This window comes from Diachasma alloeum, unplaced genomic scaffold, assembly GCF_001412515.2.
Source record: "Diachasma alloeum isolate Michigan unplaced genomic scaffold, Dall2.0 Dall_scaffold_00583, whole genome shotgun sequence".
In the NCBI taxonomy this organism is placed as follows: Eukaryota; Metazoa; Arthropoda; class Insecta; order Hymenoptera; family Braconidae; genus Diachasma; species Diachasma alloeum.
This window is the reverse complement of record NW_021680715.1, coordinates 3,408-19,993: the sequence shown is the minus strand read 5'-3', so window position 1 is coordinate 19,993 and position 16,586 is coordinate 3,408. Positions and strand designations below refer to the sequence as shown.

The 16,586-nt window shown below is 35.4% G+C and overlaps 4 protein-coding genes across 6 annotated transcripts in view; 2 read left to right on the top strand and 2 right to left on the bottom strand.

The window, feature by feature from the left end:
* Positions 1-8,312, top strand: part of LOC107043472 (FAD-dependent oxidoreductase domain-containing protein 1) — a 129,309-nt gene extending 120,997 nt beyond the window's left edge. For all 3 annotated transcript variants that reach the window (XM_015265003.2, XM_015265002.1, XM_015265005.1), the window contains one exon: positions 7,502-8,312. In XM_015265003.2, coding sequence (XP_015120489.1) covers positions 7,502-8,000 — 499 coding nt within the window. In that variant the 3' untranslated portion in view covers positions 8,001-8,312. The remainder of the gene's footprint in view (positions 1-7,501) is intronic.
* Positions 8,313-8,489: 177 nt separating this feature from the next.
* On the bottom strand, positions 8,490-11,433 carry LOC107043468 (calcium load-activated calcium channel-like). The gene is made up of 6 exons (XM_015264999.2): positions 11,399-11,433; positions 10,075-10,114; positions 9,554-9,590; positions 9,360-9,437; positions 8,956-9,275; positions 8,490-8,654 (listed from the first exon to the last, which is right to left on the bottom strand). The coding sequence occupies exons 1-6, from the start codon at positions 11,431-11,433 to the stop codon at positions 8,562-8,564; spliced, it is 603 nt and encodes a 200-aa protein (XP_015120485.1). The 3' UTR covers positions 8,490-8,561.
* A 1,999-nt stretch (positions 11,434-13,432) lies between these two features.
* Positions 13,433-14,927, top strand: LOC107043467 (FAD-dependent oxidoreductase domain-containing protein 1). Its single transcript, XM_015264997.1, has 2 exons — positions 13,433-13,452; positions 14,117-14,927. Exons 1-2 carry the CDS (start codon positions 13,433-13,435, stop codon positions 14,613-14,615), a joined length of 519 nt encoding a protein of 172 aa, XP_015120483.1. The 3' UTR covers positions 14,616-14,927.
* A 178-nt stretch (positions 14,928-15,105) lies between these two features.
* On the bottom strand, positions 15,106-16,278 carry LOC107043469 (calcium load-activated calcium channel). The gene is made up of 4 exons (XM_015265000.2): positions 16,169-16,278; positions 15,975-16,052; positions 15,571-15,890; positions 15,106-15,269 (listed from the first exon to the last, which is right to left on the bottom strand). Exons 1-4 carry the CDS (start codon positions 16,227-16,229, stop codon positions 15,177-15,179), a joined length of 552 nt encoding a protein of 183 aa, XP_015120486.1. The 5' UTR covers positions 16,230-16,278; the 3' UTR covers positions 15,106-15,176.
* Positions 16,279-16,586: the final 308 nt, after the last annotated feature.

Below are 16,586 nucleotides of genomic sequence, written 5' to 3'. Positions count from 1 at the left end.
CGCAGTTTATTGCCACATATTCACCCAGCTACGACCACACTTCCCCTTCTTGCCCTCTCGCGCCTCACATATTTTTCAGAACACGAAAACGAAATTATGGAATATATTATTTTCTTCGTTCTTTATCTGTTTTTTAAATGAAGTTCTTTAATGGGAGCGTTCAAATATTACGTCACACAGTTGCGGAGCGGGGGGGGGGAGGGAGGTCGGTATTTTGCGACGTTTGGGATGAAGGGAGGCGGCAAAGAGGATTGACTAAAGTAGAGGCTCAGATCTCGGGGTTGAAGTGACCCCAAGCCAAAAATAGTTCGACCCCAACGGAGGGATGGCGCCACGGTCGAATAGGTCGGATAGTTTCGGAGGGGAATTTATGCTCTCCTCGTCCTCAACATGTTCTTAATGTTTTTCAGGTGATTCATTTGCTGGCTAATTAATATTAAGGAATTAAACCCAGATGGCGTGATGGAGAATTAAATTCCCCAGCAATCGATCCCCGTTGCATCCCTTAATCTATGTAACAAAAAAATACAAACTTCGACAAAAGTCATGGGCCAGTGAAAAACATAATTTTCTTCTCGGCGCACAGTGAGTTTTCACCATTCGCCCGCGAATTAAAAATTTGTCTTTCCCCTCCTAATTGAAATTAAGGTATGAAAAAAAGGCTCTTTGACGGAAAACTAAATTACACATCAATTAACACTCTTTCATCCCTGAATCTCTGTCAAAAATGGAAGAAACTGTCATGGAAATCACAGAGCAGTAAGAAAAATAATTGTTTTGCGGCGCACAGTAACTCCCGGTAATTAAAAATTCACCTCTCCCCTCCTAATTGAAATTAAGGTATGAAAAAAAGGCTCTTTGACGGAAAACTAAATTACCCATCAATTAACACTCTTTCATCCCTGAATCTCTGTCAAAAATGGAAGAAACTGTCATGGAAATCACAGAGCAGTAAGAAAAATAATTTTTTTCGCGGCGTACACTGACTTTTCACCGTTCGCCGGCGAATTAAAAATTCACCTCTCCCCTCCTAATTGAGATTAAGGAAAGAAAAAATGGCAGTTCGACGGAGAATTAAATTCTCCGTCGAACTGCCCTTTTTTCATCTCCTAATCTCAATTAGGAGAAGAGAGGTGAATTTTTAATTACCGGAAGTCACTGTGCGCCGCAAAACAATTATTTTTCTTACTGGCCCCTGACTTTCATGGCAGTTTTTATTTTTTTGTTACAGAGATTAAGGGATGAAAGAGGGTTAGTTGATGGGGAATTTAATTCTCCGTCGAACTGCCATGTTTTCATCCTTTAATCTCAATTAGGAGGGGAGAGGTGAATTTTTAATTACCGGGAGTCACTGTACGCCGCGAAACTATTATTTTTCTCACTGGCCCCTGACTTTCATGGCAGTTTTTATTTTTTTGTTACAGAGATTAAGGGATGAAAGAGGGTTAGTTGATGGGGAATTTAATTCTCCGTCGAACTGCCATGTTTTCATCCTTTAATCTCAATTAGGAGGGGAGAAATGAATTTTTAATTCGCGGGCGAATGGTGAAAAGTCACTGTGCGCCGAGAAGAAAATTATGTTTCTCACTGGCTCATGACTTTTGTCGAAGTTTGTATTTTTTTGTTACAGAGATTAAGGGATGCAACGGGGATCGATTGATGGGGAATTTAATTCTCCATCACACCATCTGGGTTTCATTCCTTAATATTAATTAGCTAGCAAATGAATCATCTGAAAAAGATTAAGAAGATGTTGATGACGAGGAGAGTATAAATTCCCCTCCGAAACTATCCGTGTGCTAGCGGGACTGCTACTGCCGAGTTACCCGCACACTGCACAGGCAGTTCGCCCGGCCGTCAGATTCGACCGTGGCGCCATCCCTCCGTTGGCGTCGAACTATTTTTGGCTTGGGGTCACTTCAACCCCGACATCTGAGCCTCTACTTTAGTCAATCCTCTTTGGGAGGCGGGGTGTTCGTCTGGGTTGTGATGTTACACCAACATCTTCCCTTCAATTTTTTAATTAGAAAATCACAACTGCGATTTTTGTCTTATTCCTCTTTAAAAAAAAGAAAAAAACTCTAAAGTATCGCCAGATATCGATACTCCCAATATTGATATTTTTATGCGGAATACCTAATATTTTGTATCGATACTTACCCATCGATGCATTGGGTGTATCGATACTATTTGGCGAGTATTGTATCGATTTTTTTTCGAGGAGAGGGTCATAAGCGGAAGATCGAATTTCACGAGAGCTGAACGTCACGAGAGTCTCGAGCGTTACAAGGCGATGGTGAATTTTCAGAAGGGTCAAACGTCACGAAGGTCACAAGAGGATGGTCAAATTTTATGAGGGTCAAACATCACGAGAGTCACAAGGAGATGGTCCAATTTCACGAAGGTCGAACGTCACGAGGGTCACAAATGTCATAAGGAGATGATCGAATTTGACGAGGGTCAAAAGGGAATGGTCAAATTTTACAAGGGTCGAACATTGTGAGGGTCCCGAGAGTCACACGGGGATCATCAAATTTTTTCGAGGATCAAACATCACCAGAGTTACGAGGGGTTGAACTTCACGAGGCGAAGAACGTCACGAGGGTCACATGTGTCGCAAAGGGGTGGTTAAATTTCACGAGGATCGAACATCACGAGGGTCGCAAGGGGATGGTCAAATTTTATGAGGGTCACGAGGATCCCAAGCGAATGGTCAAATTTTACGAGGCTCGAACGTCGCGAGGATCACAAGAGGATGGTCTAATTTCACGAGGGTCACAAAGGAATGGTTGAATTTTACGAGGGTCAAACGTGACGAGGGTCCCGAGAGGATGGTTCAACTTCACGAAGGTCACAAGGAAATGGTAAAATTTCATGTGGGTCACAAGGGAATGGTGAAATTTCACGAGGGTAAGAAGGGAATTGTCAAACTTCACTAGGGTCACGAGAGTTACTTACCAATAAACTGCGCGAAACTATTAGAAAAAAAAATGAAGAAAAAAAATAATTTTCGGCCCTGGAAAAAGTAGTAACAGACTTTGAAAAATATGAAGTCAAACAAACTTATTTCGAAAAAAAAATCGTCTGATCGAAAAACAATAGAGGAACTTTCATCCCCAAAAATGATCCTCTTCAATACCCTCTGAGGAAAAGGATCAGTTGTGGGACACCCTGTATACAATAGGAGAAAATTATGTGCAAAATGATCATTTGGAAGCGAATTGCTAATTTATCAGCAAACATGAGTAATTGAGTATTCTATATGAAAACAACAGCAATTCCCCACTTGTTTTGTGTTGACCAGAAAAATTGACAAAAATACAGTCAGTGCATTAACTTAATAATATTGTTGTTGAATTTAGAACATTCCTCTAAATTTAAAAACAATCATGTTTGAGAACTTTATTGATGACATGAGAAGAGGTATGCAACGTCATTGACTATGCAGATAAATCCTACTCGACTTTCCAAATTAGCCGCCAATTTCGTCTTATAGTACCTGAAATATCATACACATAAATTCCATCAGAAATAATTTGTTTGAAGGTATGTTAGAAAATACCAGATCAAAACGTTTTATTTTTCTTTACAAGAGGGTAAATTTTTTTTGCATCTGCAATAATACTCCTGATGACTTCTTATGTCATCATATTTTGAAAGTAGTAAATGTTACTATGGAATTTTATAGTAGGAAATCTTCAAATGAAAAGAGAATAATACCAATTCCCATGAAATTTGCCCATCTTGTATCACTGAAATATCAATTTATTTCTGGATAATTCAGTGAAATTTCAATGTTTAGGTCAATCTGAGAATGTAAATGATTAATAATTTTGGAAAAGTAGACATAAATTATTCTAGGTTTTCATCTCTTGAAAATCATGACACTTAAATGAAATCAATTTTCACAATGAGCTTCAGAATTCAAGCTTTCACTTAACAATAAATGATCACCTAACGTCAAAAATTGAATTTTCGAAATAAATATGGAATTCCATGAAACAGTTGTGGTTAAATTGAATTCAAATTGAAAACATTGAGAATTAGACTCTAGCCAGGGCTAAAATTTAACAACAAATTATCAGTGTAACATTACCTTGAATTGCGCGAATAGAGGATTCTTCGTTCACACGGAGAAAAAAATATCAGAAAAATCACTGTGCAGTACCGGAAAATTTGCTGTAGAATACCAGAATTTTTCTTGGTGACTCCGAGAAAAATCCCTGTAGCGCGCCGCAAAAATTCCGGTGCGGGCACGTGAACTTTTCCGGGTCCGTCAAAATGAACCCATTTCCCCGGGATAGCACAATGATTTTTCTGGTATTTTTTCCTCGGTGCAGCAGAAAATTGGTGTCTAGACAAATAAATTCCGCAATTCATGCGCATGTTTCCCGTATAAATCAATAAATTGTTTTTTTCCAAATTCAAAATTCACCGTTATGGAATCTTTGAGGATTGTTATGAGCAGAAAATTGAGCGGTTGGATCTTCTCTATATGAATCATGCGATGGATTATTTTCCTGAAAATCAAATTTCAATTCAGCCCAGTTCAATAAAACCCGAGTTACGTTACAGGAACAAATAAATAGAAACGCAGAAAAAAATCGTAAAGCTCACACGCAAGTTGTGATGAAAAAATCGAAAAGAAAAACCAAAAATAGTTTTTGAACCCCCCAACCCCACCAAAAATCCCTGTCAATTCTCCAGAGAGATTTTCATATAATTTTTCCCATCCGATTCATTACAAATTCGATGAAAATGAAAATTTCACTGGGGTTGTTACTTTGTATCGTACTCTTGTTCCACCAAGCGTTCCATTTTGCCCCGGTTTCCTCTGCAGTCTTTTCTGCAGCTCGAAAATTTCATCTTTTGACACTTAATTTGTAGCAAAAATTCATTCATTCCTGGAATAATTCGATGAATAACAGAAATTCTCGGCCATTTTCAGTCGCTTGCTCACTTGAAGTACCGATAACTCATAAACTACTGCGAAGGTCTGATTTTAATTTACGCGAAAATATTTGTCATTTTATCGATGATTTTTGGTAAAAATTTCCGATTAAAAAAAAATTAGGTTTTTGAGATAATCACGATTGACAAAAAAACACGTTTTGGCGCACAAAGCCTCTAAAACTGAAGCAAATGTAGCGAGTGACATCTCATTTTGAGGGTTTTTTAAATTTTCTTTAAGTGTGCTGGAGAGAAATGTAATCGCTCCGAAGGAGTCTGAAATATTGATGATAATGTGAAAAAAAAATCATCGAAAAAAAATGTAAATTTTCAAAAAATCACAACTTCCGCAACTATGAATACTTTTCGATTATTATTTTTTCAAAATTTTCGTCTGGTGCCAAACTTTTCAGAAAACAATCAGCAAAAAAATCCCCGACATTGAATTTTTCGGGCGTCCGATTTAGCGTGGAACTGCTCATATTCAAAACAAAATCGCAAAGCAAATCTATAGAATTAAAGACAGGATGAAAGAAAGATAGCATTTTATCCCAGAACTTGACTACAGTTTTGATTGAATATCCATAAAAATTCAATCAAATTCCATTACTTTTCCTTATACAAAACCGATAATTTTTTTTTTCGAATGTGTCAAGTTTTTGATTGAATGTTTTCATACGTATTGAATTTTTGTACTACTGGCGGATAATTATGGGATGCACCTATTTCAAGTTCATAATGAAAAAATGGCGAGCAGAATATCAAAACGACTGCAAATTTAAATCAACATAGAGGGAGGTATTCCCAATATTCTCCTATTTTTGCAAGACTTTTGATTATCCCTCCGAGACTGAAAATAATTGCTAACTGCAATCATTATTAAATTTTTTCATTTCAAATGTTCCCGATGATTCACGAGGTGGCAAATTTTAATATTCTCCCGTGCTTGCAAAACTTTTGATTATTTCTTCAAGCTTGGAAATAACTGAGAATTACAATTATTGTTTTTATTTTTTTTCAAACGTCGATGGTTCACGAAGTTGCAAATTTAAACTCACATAGGGGAAAGGGTTTCCAACATCTTCCCATGTTTGCAAGCCTTTTGATTATATCTCTGAAGTTGAAAAAATCGAGAATTACAATAATTGTTATTTTTTCTTATTTCAAACGTTACCGATGATTCACAAGCTTGCAAATTTAAAATCACCTAATGAGAAGGGTTTTTAACACTCCTATATTTGCAGAACTTTTAAATCATTCTCCTAGGTAAAAAATTGTTGAAAATTCTAATCATTATTATTTTTTTCAATTTCAAATGTTGCCGATTATTCATGAGGTTGCAAACTTTGTATAAGAAGTAGAGTAACGTTACTAACATTTGCAGTTCTATTTTATAACTTTTGTTTTTTTTTTCACGCGTTACATTGAATAATAGAATGTTTACAATGTTAATTGAGAAAGAAGTGCCTTAAGCGTGCTAAAAAAGGTTGCAAATTGCAGCAATGTTCAATAACAGTACTCTGAATTTCCTAGCGAGTTTGCACTACTTTTGGAATTTTTGACGTCAAGTTATAAACAATATTGTTTAATTAACGATAATTGTCATATTGCGCCCTCCTAAATTGGTTGAAAATTTGATAGGTTTTTTGGAGTCGTATGATGAGATCGGAATTGGATTTGCAAAAGTTTTGTAATATTTCTCAAGGAGTTATATTCAAAAGTATTGTTTATAAAAATTTTCACATGTTGCGGGCTGCGGAGATAGTTGCAAATATAACTTTATCGTTTATATAACCTACCCTATCATATCACAAAATTTCGAAACTTTTGGATTTGATGTTGATTTTTTTGCTAGATTAACTGGACTATGATCATACTGGGACCCATGTAATTGGAAGAATTACTGTAGGACTGGCGAGATTATTCAGATCAGTGGATTATTCCACTGAGTTGAGTGGTGGGGGAATGGGCGTTCAATGCATAACCTATAATTAACAATGGAATTGTTTCGCCAGTCCTACTGTATAAAACTTTATAACGGTCATAATTGATTTATGGCAGGAGCTCCGAGCTACTCATGCGTTATCCATCTCTGGTTTAGTTAATTGATGCTGTTGCAATTGGGAAACTTATACTACATAACCGGTTACAGCAACCACTATTGTCTATTTAATTCGTAGGGTTCAATTTGTCCTTTGGGTAATTCTATTTTACTGTGAAAAATAAAGAAAAAGAATGTTTATTCAGTCTCACTATTTATCTAATTTTTATGTGCTAATGTCGGTTATGTTTCCTTCAAATCTATTTGTTTCAGAGATATTTGTAAAATGAACCTCTATAAATTTTGTGAAGTTAGCTTTCCATTGATTGATTGATTTTTTTATAAAACATACTCCGAAAAAAAAATTGCTAGTTGGACATTTTTCTCCGAATTTACTATTTTTGGATGTATTTGTAGAATAAATTTTACGAAATTATTTAACTTATCTATTTCCACAACGTTGTTACGTCAGTTACTATACTAATTGTTTGGTTTGTGTTTTTTTAATAGAAAACGGTACGTGTATCATTTCCATGCATCAGCGGGTCCAGGGATAAACACTCCGATGACAATTGACTATTCTGGAACCTGGTTCAGACGAGACGGTCTTGCCAACCACTATATATGTGGTCGATCACCAAATTGTGATGTAAACGAGCCCTCCATCAACAATCTAGATGTGGATGAAGATTTTTTCGAGAAAAATATATGGCCCTTCCTTGGAAATCGAGTGAAATCCTTCGAGAATTTGAAAATTAAGTCCTCCTGGGCGGGTTACTATGACGTCAACAAATTCGACGAGAATGGAATAATTGGTCCACACCCTTTTTTCAATAACATGTACTTCGCCTGCGGATTCAGTGGACATGGAATTCAACAGGCACCCGCTGTTGGGCGAGCTATAGCTGAGTTGGTTGTTTATTCGGAATTTAGGACACTAGATTTAGATAGATTAGCTTTTGATAGGCTCATCACGCTTGAACCTATGCAAGAAGTCAATATTATTTAACCCCTTAAACCTAGCGTCCATACCACATATGGACCCACACGTCCATACATGTCTTTTTTCAAAATTGAATATATCCAAAAATATACAACTTTACAAATTTGTGTAAACTCTATTGTGAAGACAAATCGCCTGCATTTGATTACTCCTATATTATATCTTTTTTGGACTACTGGAAATTTGTGAATTGCGTTCCTATTTAGCACACGGCGAGATTAGTATCTAAAGGGCACCGTCCTGGAGGGATTAATGATTATATTTCAGTTTTGTAAACATGAATTTAATTAGCTTAAATAAACCAGTTGTTTTTGTTGATTGTTATTTCATTCATTCGCTTGAGAACTCAAAATATATTTTTCGTGAGAAGACCCGGTAAACCGCGATCCTAACCTCGCTTCGCTCGGTTTGATCGCGGTTTACGGGCCTTCTGACGAAAAATTGCATTCATCACACGGTCCAAAAGTATTTTCTGATGAATGTGATTATAGGCCTCGCCTTCGGCTCGGCCTACAAAGCCACATTCGTCAGAAAATACTTTGTGGACCTTGTGATGAAAATAACTAATTACTTGAACTGTTGAGGGGGGGGGCCGAAGATGCTCCCACTCTGCTTACTGGCTGTCCTTGAGGGTGCAAATCCCAGAATTTTTTGGATATTCTGGAAAGAATTGAAACAAAAACATGAAGCAATTTTAAGAATATTAACAAATCCATAGTGAAGTGGTTAAAACCCCACACAGCAAATGCAATATTCAGTTTTCCCAACGTGTCAGATTAGTCCGATAAGGAGTGAATTTAGGAGAAAATCAAAGAAGGCAATTCGATTTGTACCTTTAAAAACACTCATCATCGAAATAGTTTGACATTTAATGAAAAGTCATGTTTAGCATATTAAGTTTTGAGCTTTCCCTACAGAATTGATTTCACCATTCAAGCAAATTCTGTAATATTTGATTTACCTGTCTGATGCTCATGGTGCAGAGAATATATAAAAAAATGAATGAACACTCTGTGTAGTCATCGCCAGATAAATTCCTATGGGACAATCCCTGAATCCAACTAATTGGCACAAATGGTAGTCTTGCAACAATTTTTCCATCGAATATACTATTGAACATACTCAATAAAGCTGTGAAGGCGAAACCAATGGCAAACATTGATTTCATTTTAACGAGCGATAAATCACGATTGTTATTCTTAAGTCTTTCCTCTTCTCGTTCAATTTTTTTCTTCTGCTGTTTGTCTAAGGAGTCTCCATGTGCTTCTTTCCTTTTTTCAACTGAAAACAATGATAAATTCACCCATAAACTGATGTTTCATAGATTGTAGAAAGAGAGAGAGATTGATGATGATAGATTCTCACGTTTTTTACTTTGTTTCTCAACCTCCGATTTCAATTTCTGATATTTTTCTGTTCTATAAACCATTAGCCATGTTAAACCTGAAAATTGCATGAATTATTAATTAATATATTCAGACGGAGTCAATTATTATGGTTTTGCCCTGGCATGCTCCTACTCCAATCGATAGCTTTTATTGTGAGATAACATTGCTTACCTTCACCCAATAATGCTGTNCAATAAACTGCGCGAAACTATTAGAAAAAAAAATGAAGAAAAAAAATAATTTTCGGCCCTGGAAAAAGTAGTAACAGACTTTGAAAAATATGAAGTCAAACAAACTTATTTCGAAAAAAAAATCGTCTGATCGAAAAACAATAGAGGAACTTTCATCCCCAAAAATGATCCTCTTCAATACCCTCTGAGGAAAAGGATCAGTTGTGGGACACCCTGTATACAATAGGAGAAAATTATGTGCAAAATGATCATTTGGAAGCGAATTGCTAATTTATCAGCAAACATGAGTAATTGAGTATTCTATATGAAAACAACAGCAATTCCCCACTTGTTTTGTGTTGACCAGAAAAATTGACAAAAATACAGTCAGTGCATTAACTTAATAATATTGTTGTTGAATTTAGAACATTCCTCTAAATTTAAAAACAATCATGTTTGAGAACTTTATTGATGACATGAGAAGAGGTATGCAACGTCATTGACTATGCAGATAAATCCTACTCGACTTTCCAAATTAGCCGCCAATTTCGTCTTATAGTACCTGAAATATCATACACATAAATTCCATCAGAAATAATTTGTTTGAAGGTATGTTAGAAAATACCAGATCAAAACGTTTTATTTTTCTTTACAAGAGGGTAAATTTTTTTTGCATCTGCAATAATACTCCTGATGACTTCTTATGTCATCATATTTTGAAAGTAGTAAATGTTACTATGGAATTTTATAGTAGGAAATCTTCAAATGAAAAGAGAATAATACCAATTCCCATGAAATTTGCCCATCTTGTATCACTGAAATATCAATTTATTTCTGGATAATTCAGTGAAATTTCAATGTTTAGGTCAATCTGAGAATGTAAATGATTAATAATTTTGGAAAAGTAGACATAAATTATTCTAGGTTTTCATCTCTTGAAAATCATGACACTTAAATGAAATCAATTTTCACAATGAGCTTCAGAATTCAAGCTTTCACTTAACAATAAATGATCACCTAACGTCAAAAATTGAATTTTCGAAATAAATATGGAATTCCATGAAACAGTTGTGGTTAAATTGAATTCAAATTGAAAACATTGAGAATTAGACTCTAGCCAGGGCTAAAATTTAACAACAAATTATCAGTGTAACATTACCTTGAATTGCGCGAATAGAGGATTCTTCGTTCACACGGAGAAAAAAATATCAGAAAAATCACTGTGCAGTACCGGAAAATTTGCTGTAGAATACCAGAATTTTTCTTGGTGACTCCGAGAAAAATCCCTGTAGCGCGCCGCAAAAATTCCGGTGCGGGCACGTGAACTTTTCCGGGTCCGTCAAAATGAACCCATTTCCCCGGGATAGCACAATGATTTTTCTGGTATTTTTTCCTCGGTGCAGCAGAAAATTGGTGTCTAGACAAATAAATTCCGCAATTCATGCGCATGTTTCCCGTATAAATCAATAAATTGTTTTTTTCCAAATTCAAAATTCACCGTTATGGAATCTTTGAGGATTGTTATGAGCAGAAAATTGAGCGGTTGGATCTTCTCTATATGAATCATGCGATGGATTATTTTCCTGAAAATCAAATTTCAATTCAGCCCAGTTCAATAAAACCCGAGTTACGTTACAGGAACAAATAAATAGAAACGCAGAAAAAAATCGTAAAGCTCACACGCAAGTTGTGATGAAAAAATCGAAAAGAAAAACCAAAAATAGTTTTTGAACCCCCCAACCCCACCAAAAATCCCTGTCAATTCTCCAGAGAGATTTTCATATAATTTTTCCCATCCGATTCATTACAAATTCGATGAAAATGAAAATTTCACTGGGGTTGTTACTTTGTATCGTACTCTTGTTCCACCAAGCGTTCCATTTTGCCCCGGTTTCCTCTGCAGTCTTTTCTGCAGCTCGAAAATTTCATCTTTTGACACTTAATTTGTAGCAAAAATTCATTCATTCCTGGAATAATTCGATGAATAACAGAAATTCTCGGCCATTTTCAGTCGCTTGCTCACTTGAAGTACCGATAACTCATAAACTACTGCGAAGGTCTGATTTTAATTTACGCGAAAATATTTGTCATTTTATCGATGATTTTTGGTAAAAATTTCCGATTAAAAAAAAATTAGGTTTTTGAGATAATCACGATTGACAAAAAAACACGTTTTGGCGCACAAAGCCTCTAAAACTGAAGCAAATGTAGCGAGTGACATCTCATTTTGAGGGTTTTTTAAATTTTCTTTAAGTGTGCTGGAGAGAAATGTAATCGCTCCGAAGGAGTCTGAAATATTGATGATAATGTGAAAAAAAAATCATCGAAAAAAAATGTAAATTTTCAAAAAATCACAACTTCCGCAACTATGAATACTTTTCGATTATTATTTTTTCAAAATTTTCGTCTGGTGCCAAACTTTTCAGAAAACAATCAGCAAAAAAATCCCCGACATTGAATTTTTCGGGCGTCCGATTTAGCGTGGAACTGCTCATATTCAAAACAAAATCGCAAAGCAAATCTATAGAATTAAAGACAGGATGAAAGAAAGATAGCATTTTATCCCAGAACTTGACTACAGTTTTGATTGAATATCCATAAAAATTCAATCAAATTCCATTACTTTTCCTTATACAAAACCGATAATTTTTTTTTTCGAATGTGTCAAGTTTTTGATTGAATGTTTTCATACGTATTGAATTTTTGTACTACTGGCGGATAATTATGGGATGCACCTATTTCAAGTTCATAATGAAAAAATGGCGAGCAGAATATCAAAACGACTGCAAATTTAAATCAACATAGAGGGAGGTATTCCCAATATTCTCCTATTTTTGCAAGACTTTTGATTATCCCTCCGAGACTGAAAATAATTGCTAACTGCAATCATTATTAAATTTTTTCATTTCAAATGTTCCCGATGATTCACGAGGTGGCAAATTTTAATATTCTCCCGTGCTTGCAAAACTTTTGATTATTTCTTCAAGCTTGGAAATAACTGAGAATTACAATTATTGTTTTTATTTTTTTTCAAACGTCGATGGTTCACGAAGTTGCAAATTTAAACTCACATAGGGGAAAGGGTTTCCAACATCTTCCCATGTTTGCAAGCCTTTTGATTATATCTCTGAAGTTGAAAAAATCGAGAATTACAATAATTGTTATTTTTTCTTATTTCAAACGTTACCGATGATTCACAAGCTTGCAAATTTAAAATCACCTAATGAGAAGGGTTTTTAACACTCCTATATTTGCAGAACTTTTAAATCATTCTCCTAGGTAAAAAATTGTTGAAAATTCTAATCATTATTATTTTTTTCAATTTCAAATGTTGCCGATTATTCATGAGGTTGCAAACTTTGTATAAGAAGTAGAGTAACGTTACTAACATTTGCAGTTCTATTTTATAACTTTTGTTTTTTTTTTCACGCGTTACATTGAATAATAGAATGTTTACAATGTTAATTGAGAAAGAAGTGCCTTAAGCGTGCTAAAAAAGGTTGCAAATTGCAGCAATGTTCAATAACAGTACTCTGAATTTCCTAGCGAGTTTGCACTACTTTTGGAATTTTTGACGTCAAGTTATAAACAATATTGTTTAATTAACGATAATTGTCATATTGCGCCCTCCTAAATTGGTTGAAAATTTGATAGGTTTTTTGGAGTCGTATGATGAGATCGGAATTGGATTTGCAAAAGTTTTGTAATATTTCTCAAGGAGTTATATTCAAAAGTATTGTTTATAAAAATTTTCACATGTTGCGGGCTGCGGAGATAGTTGCAAATATAACTTTATCGTTTATATAACCTACCCTATCATATCACAAAATTTCGAAACTTTTGGATTTGATGTTGATTTTTTTGCTAGATTAACTGGACTATGATCATACTGGGACCCATGTAATTGGAAGAATTACTGTAGGACTGGCGAGATTATTCAGATCAGTGGATTATTCCACTGAGTTGAGTGGTGGGGGAATGGGCGTTCAATGCATAACCTATAATTAACAATGGAATTGTTTCGCCAGTCCTACTGTATAAAACTTTATAACGGTCATAATTGATTTATGGCAGGAGCTCCGAGCTACTCATGCGTTATCCATCTCTGGTTTAGTTAATTGATGCTGTTGCAATTGGGAAACTTATACTACATAACCGGTTACAGCAACCACTATTGTCTATTTAATTCGTAGGGTTCAATTTGTCCTTTGGGTAATTCTATTTTACTGTGAAAAATAAAGAAAAAGAATGTTTATTCAGTCTCACTATTTATCTAATTTTTATGTGCTAATGTCGGTTATGTTTCCTTCAAATCTATTTGTTTCAGAGATATTTGTAAAATGAACCTCTATAAATTTTGTGAAGTTAGCTTTCCATTGATTGATTGATTTTTTTATAAAACATACTCCGAAAAAAAAATTGCTAGTTGGACATTTTTCTCCGAATTTACTATTTTTGGATGTATTTGTAGAATAAATTTTACGAAATTATTTAACTTATCTATTTCCACAACGTTGTTACGTCAGTTACTATACTAATTGTTTGGTTTGTGTTTTTTTAATAGAAAACGGTACGTGTATCATTTCCATGCATCAGCGGGTCCAGGGATAAACACTCCGATGACAATTGACTATTCTGGAACCTGGTTCAGACGAGACGGTCTTGCCAACCACTATATATGTGGTCGATCACCAAATTGTGATGTAAACGAGCCCTCCATCAACAATCTAGATGTGGATGAAGATTTTTTCGAGAAAAATATATGGCCCTTCCTTGGAAATCGAGTGAAATCCTTCGAGAATTTGAAAATTAAGTCCTCCTGGGCGGGTTACTATGACGTCAACAAATTCGACGAGAATGGAATAATTGGTCCACACCCTTTTTTCAATAACATGTACTTCGCCTGCGGATTCAGTGGACATGGAATTCAACAGGCACCCGCTGTTGGGCGAGCTATAGCTGAGTTGGTTGTTTATTCGGAATTTAGGACACTAGATTTAGATAGATTAGCTTTTGATAGGCTCATCACGCTTGAACCTATGCAAGAAGTCAATATTATTTAACCCCTTAAACCTAGCGTCCATACCACATATGGACCCACACGTCCATACATGTCTTTTTTCAAAATTGAATATATCCAAAAATATACAACTTTACAAATTTGTGTAAACTCTATTGTGAAGACAAATCGCCTGCATTTGATTACTCCTATATTATATCTTTTTTGGACTACTGGAAATTTGTGAATTGCGTTCCTATTTAGCACACGGCGAGATTAGTATCTAAAGGGCACCGTCCTGGAGGGATTAATGATTATATTTCAGTTTTGTAAACATGAATTTAATTAGCTTAAATAAACCAGTTGTTTTTGTTGATTGTTATTTCATTCATTCGCTTGAGAACTCAAAATATATTTTTCGTGAGAAGACCCGGTAAACCGCGATCCTAACCTCGCTTCGCTCGGTTTGATCGCGGTTTACGGGCCTTCTGACGAAAAATTGCATTCATCACACGGTCCAAAAGTATTTTCTGATGAATGTGATTATAGGCCTCGCCTTCGGCTCGGCCTACAAAGCCACATTCGTCAGAAAATACTTTGTGGACCTTGTGATGAAAATAACTAATTACTTGAACTGTTGAGGGGGGGGGCCGAAGATGCTCCCACTCTGCTTACTGGCTGTCCTTGAGGGTGCAAATCCCAGAATTTTTTGGATATTCTGGAAAGAATTGAAACAAAAACATGAAGCAATTTTAAGAATATTAACAAATCCATAGTGAAGTGGTTAAAACCCCACACAGCAAATGCAATATTCAGTTTTCCCAACGTGTCAGATTAGTCCGATAAGGAGTGAATTTAGGAGAAAATCAAAGAAGGCAATTCGATTTGTACCTTTAAAAACACTCATCATCGAAATAGTTTGACATTTAATGAAAAGTCATGTTTAGCATATTAAGTTTTGAGCTTTCCCTACAGAATTGATTTCACCATTCAAGCAAATTCTGTAATATTTGATTTACCTGTCTGATGCTCATGGTGCAGAGAATATATAAAAAAATGAATGAACACTCTGTGTAGTCATCGCCAGATAAATTCCTATGGGACAATCCCTGAATCCAACTAATTGGCACAAATGGTAGTCTTGCAACAATTTTTCCATCGAATATACTATTGAACATACTCAATAAAGCTGTGAAGGCGAAACCAATGGCAAACATTGATTTCATTTTAACGAGCGATAAATCACGATTGTTATTCTTAAGTCTTTCCTCTTCTCGTTCAATTTTTTTCTTCTGCTGTTTGTCTAAGGAGTCTCCATGTGCTTCTTTCCTTTTTTCAACTGAAAACAATGATAAATTCACCCATAAACTGATGTTTCATAGATTGTAGAAAGAGAGAGAGATTGATGATGATAGATTCTCACGTTTTTTACTTTGTTTCTCAACCTCCGATTTCAATTTCTGATATTTTTCTGTTCTATAAACCATTAGCCATGTTAAACCTGAAAATTGCATGAATTATTAATTAATATATTCAGACGGAGTCAATTATTATGGTTTTGCCCTGGCATGCTCCTACTCCAATCGATAGCTTTTATTGTGAGATAACATTGCTTACCTTCACCCAATAATGCTGTACAAATACTAATGAACACGATGAGTATTGTATCGGCCCACATGATTACTGAATTTTGTACTCAGAGATTATAGGGGAGATGAACAGGGCCAATGTAAAGTGTTCAACAACAAAAATCGTAGCGGTGGCGCATGGACTACGATGGAGCGTACGGAACTGTTGGTATGATAGGGCCCGAGCATAAATTTGTCGATAACCGGAAAGGGGTTCTCAATACGGTAGCTCCTCGCATTTTGTAATAAATGTCAGGAATGTAAAATCGAACATATTATAATCAATAGTATAGTGAATGCACAATCTAATGATCTAAAAGTCTTTTCCTTTTTCTCGACATATTTATCATTGACACGTAGGTCAAAAAATTCATAGAAAATCCCAGCGCTGTCGCTGGAAAACTCTA

Bases quoted from the DNA above. Each gene is read 5' to 3' on its own strand.
- LOC107043469 (XM_015265000.2), bottom strand. From the start codon at position 16,229: ATGTGGGCCGATACAATACTCATCGTGTTCATTAGTATTTGTACAGCA. The intron at 16,053-16,168 runs GTAAGCAATGTT...TGCAATTTTCAG, and splicing joins TACAGCATTATTGGGTGAAG to GTTTAACATGGCTAATGGTT. The intron at 15,891-15,974 runs GTGAGAATCTAT...CATTGTTTTCAG, and splicing joins TGAGAAACAAAGTAAAAAAC to TTGAAAAAAGGAAAGAAGCA.
- LOC107043467 (XM_015264997.1), top strand. From the start codon at position 13,433: ATGATCATACTGGGACCCAT. The intron at 13,453-14,116 runs GTAATTGGAAGA...TTTTTTTAATAG, and splicing joins ATGATCATACTGGGACCCAT to AAAACGGTACGTGTATCATT.